The sequence below is a fragment of the Vicia villosa genome, linkage group LG7 (assembly GCF_029867415.1).
Source record: "Vicia villosa cultivar HV-30 ecotype Madison, WI linkage group LG7, Vvil1.0, whole genome shotgun sequence".
Lineage (NCBI taxonomy): Eukaryota > Viridiplantae > Streptophyta > Magnoliopsida > Fabales > Fabaceae > Vicia > Vicia villosa.
The window spans coordinates 2,416,408-2,419,873 of NC_081186.1; the positions used below are offsets into that span (position 1 = coordinate 2,416,408).

Sequence of the window (3,466 nt, forward strand, 5' to 3'; positions counted from 1 at the left end):
TTTGATCACCTCTTGTGACTTTCAAAGGTAAAAATAAGAATTACACTTTGACAATTTTACACCAACCTCAATGTAGCTGTCTCCAAACTTATCCCAAATCCCCACAAAGCATTGCCAATGAACATGGTTTCCGCAAGGAACGGAAGCATGCATCTTCAATGTCCCTATTTATTATTTATTATTTTTGTTTCTACTCTTTGACTCATAGAAACCATGACAATGAAACAAAGCTTGATTATATATTAAGGATTTAAGGGTCCTACACTCCTACTCCTATATCCTAAGTTTAGAAACTATCATCATAGTAGACAACAATAAAGGTGGTATTTCTTCTATTATAATCTCATTTTATATACTATCCCTAAGTCTATTTCAAAGTTTCTTCTATCCTAACTCACATAACCTAGTTTTACATTTTGGACAACTCATATCTAACTTCACCACCTTCCAATATTTGTTCTAATATCTAACCCTTCCACAAGCTTATGAGAAATTAAACTAAATGTACCTCACATTATCCCTTTTTATTTTGTTACTTTCCTTTAATGTTTGCACTTCTCGCATTCTTGTAGAACTTGAAGGGGCATCCAATATCCACATCAACATTTCTGAAAAGGTTAGTGTCAAACTCATCAATGGCTTAGAACTTGTTAAGATTCACATTTGCATCTTGTTTTTGTGTTCTCTGATGCTGTTTTAGACATGAAGATTCTAAACCTAGTTTGTAATATCTTTATGAATAGGTGTCAAAGAGTATGGAGAAAGAGCCTTTAGAATCAAATGGAGAAACAAAAACAGAAGACATGAAAGTTAAGAAAAATATTGGAGTTGTCCAAGTGAAACACATGAAACAAGAGGTTTCAAGGCATGTTCCAAGAAAATCAGGTGTATCAGTTTCTTGGTTAGTGCCTCATAGAAAAGAGGGTAAAAACCCAGGATTTTATTCGGATTATTCTAGACCAAGGACACGCCCTCCTTCTCACAATTGATTATTCTTTTCCCATATTATTTTTTGTCTATGAATTAACATCTTGAATCCTCTTAGATTGTTATATCTTTTTAGCTCCAAACAGAAATCTTGTTGTGGTAATCATCGAAATCTATGCATGTAATGTAATGTAACTATCTTTTTTTTTATTTTTTTTTATTTTATTGGATGCATGTAACTACTACCTGTAATTTTATATTATTTACTTCTTATGAATGAGTGACTCATTCATATAAAAAAAAAAAATCTCAAAATTAATGACCTCTTTTCAATTTTTAATATAATATTAACTACATTTTTTAATTAGAATTAAAGTTAATAGTATTTATATTACTCTCAATTTAATATATTTCACTTTATATCTATGTAAATATGAATTACTCAATATTTGATATATGTACTTTAGTAAAGATATATTTTTCCTTCACTTTACATGTATTTTTAATATACGTGGTCAAATGAGTTTCTCATTAGTCACTATGAGACACAGGAGTGGTATGGAGGGAATTTTCAGAATTTATAGATGAAAGTGGTTTGTTGGATGTCCCTTGCAAAGGGAAGAAGTATAGTTGGTTTTGTGGCAATGGTAAATCAAAAAGTAGATTAGATAGGTTTCTCATATCCAACATCATTGCTTCATCTTGGGGAGTCGTTGGTCAAATGATTGGTTCGAGGGATATTTCGGACCATTGTCCGGTTTGGTTGATTATTAATAAAGAGGATTGGGGACCCAAACCGTTTTTGTTTAACAATGAGTGGTTCTCCGATAAAGACTTTATTCCTTTTGTTAAAAAAGAATGGTTGGCTTTGAAGTTAAATGGGAGAGGGGACTTTGTTTTGAAAGAGAAACTTCGTCTTATCAAGGATAGGTTGACATGGTGGAATAAAAACATTTTTGGTAAGTATGACTTGGAAGTAGAGGAAGGTGTTAGGGTCTTGAACGCTTCGGATGATAATGAGGGATGGGATGAAGAGGAGCAAGCTAGAAAATCAATGGCTAGTAAGAAGATTTGGTTGAACCTTAAGATTAAGGAGAATATGCTTATTCAAAAGGCTAAACTAAAGTGGTTAAATGATGGTGATAACAATAGCAAGTATTTTCATAGAGTTTTGAAGGATAGGAGGAATAGGAATCATATAAGCAATATAAGTACAAGCGGAGGTTTGGTGGAATCGGTCAAGGAGGTCAAGGAGGCGGTTAAAACACACTTTGAAGAAAAATTTAAAGAAGAGATTTATGATAGACCAACCTTAGACGGCATATTTCTTAGCTCTTTGAGTTTGGAAGAAAGGAGTGGTTTGGAGGATCCTTTTACGGAATTAGAGGTCAAGGAGGCGGTGTGGAATTGTGATGGTTCTAAGAGTCCGGGTCCGGATGGTTTCTCTCTCTTATTTTTCAAGAGATGTTGAGATTTTATTAAGGGTTATGTTCTAAAGTGCTTTAGAGATTTTCATTATGGAGCAAAGCTTTCAAAATCTATTATCTCATCGTTCCTTTCTATAATTCTGAAGTCCTCTAATCCTTTGGGGCTTGATGAGTATCGTCCTATTTGTCTTGTGGGTAGCATTCATAAAATTATTTCGAAAGTTTTGGCTAGTAGATTCAAGAGAGTTCTTTCTTCTATCATTTTTAATTGTCAAAGTGCTTTTGTTCCGGGAAGACAAATGTTGGATGGAGTTCTAGTGGCTAACGAGTTGGTGGACTATGCAATTAGGGAAGAGAAGGAATGTCTACTCTTTAAAGTGGACTTTGAGAAAGCTTATGACAAAGTTAGTTGGAATTTTCTTAGATATATGATGAGGAGAATGGGGTTTGGTTCCTTGTGGATAAATTGGATGGAAGCTTTGGTGTTCACTAGCAAGATGTCGGTTCTTGTCAATGGTAGTCCCACTTTGGAATTCGAAGTGGAAAGGGGTCTTCGACAAGGTGACCCCATTTCGCCTTTCCTCTTTGTTTTAGTGGTGGAAGGATTGAGAGCTTTGGTTAATAAGGCGGTTCAAATCGGTGTTTTTAAGGGATGTAATTTGAATGGTAGGTGTTTCATCGACATTCTCCAATTCGCGGATGACACTCTATTGGTGGGGGATGGTAGTTGGAATCACCTTTGGGCTATTAGGTCGGTTTTGAAAGGTTTTGAGATGGTGTCGGTTCTTGGCATTAACTTCAACAAGAGTAAGATCATTGGCATTAACATAAACCCGCATTTTTTGGATGTGGCAACAACTTTCCTTTCGTGTAGTACGGAGGCAAAAGAGTTCAAATTCCTTGGTATCTATATAGGATCGAATCCGAGAAGGGTTTCATCTTGGAGACCTTTATTGGATAGTTTTAGGAAAAAATTGGATTCGTGGAAAACGAGGTGGCTTAGCTTTGGTGGGAGGATCACCCTTTTGAAATCGGTGTTGAGTAGCCTAGCGATTTTCACTCTTTCCTTTTATAAAGCTCCTAAGAAGATAATCTCCGAGATTAATAAACTT

General features: G+C 35.0%; 2 protein-coding genes across 2 annotated transcripts; both read left to right on the top strand.

Annotated features, from left to right (window-relative positions):
- The first annotated feature begins 403 nt into the window (after positions 1-403).
- On the top strand, positions 404-1,167 carry LOC131616893 (root meristem growth factor 10-like). Its single transcript, XM_058888340.1, has 2 exons — positions 404-616; positions 744-1,167. Exons 1-2 carry the CDS (start codon positions 503-505, stop codon positions 987-989), a joined length of 360 nt encoding a protein of 119 aa, XP_058744323.1. The 5' UTR covers positions 404-502; the 3' UTR covers positions 990-1,167.
- A 481-nt stretch (positions 1,168-1,648) lies between these two features.
- LOC131616936 (uncharacterized) lies at positions 1,649-2,398 on the top strand. The gene has a single exon (XM_058888364.1). The coding sequence runs from the start codon at positions 1,649-1,651 to the stop codon at positions 2,396-2,398; it is 750 nt and encodes a 249-aa protein (XP_058744347.1).
- Positions 2,399-3,466: the final 1,068 nt, after the last annotated feature.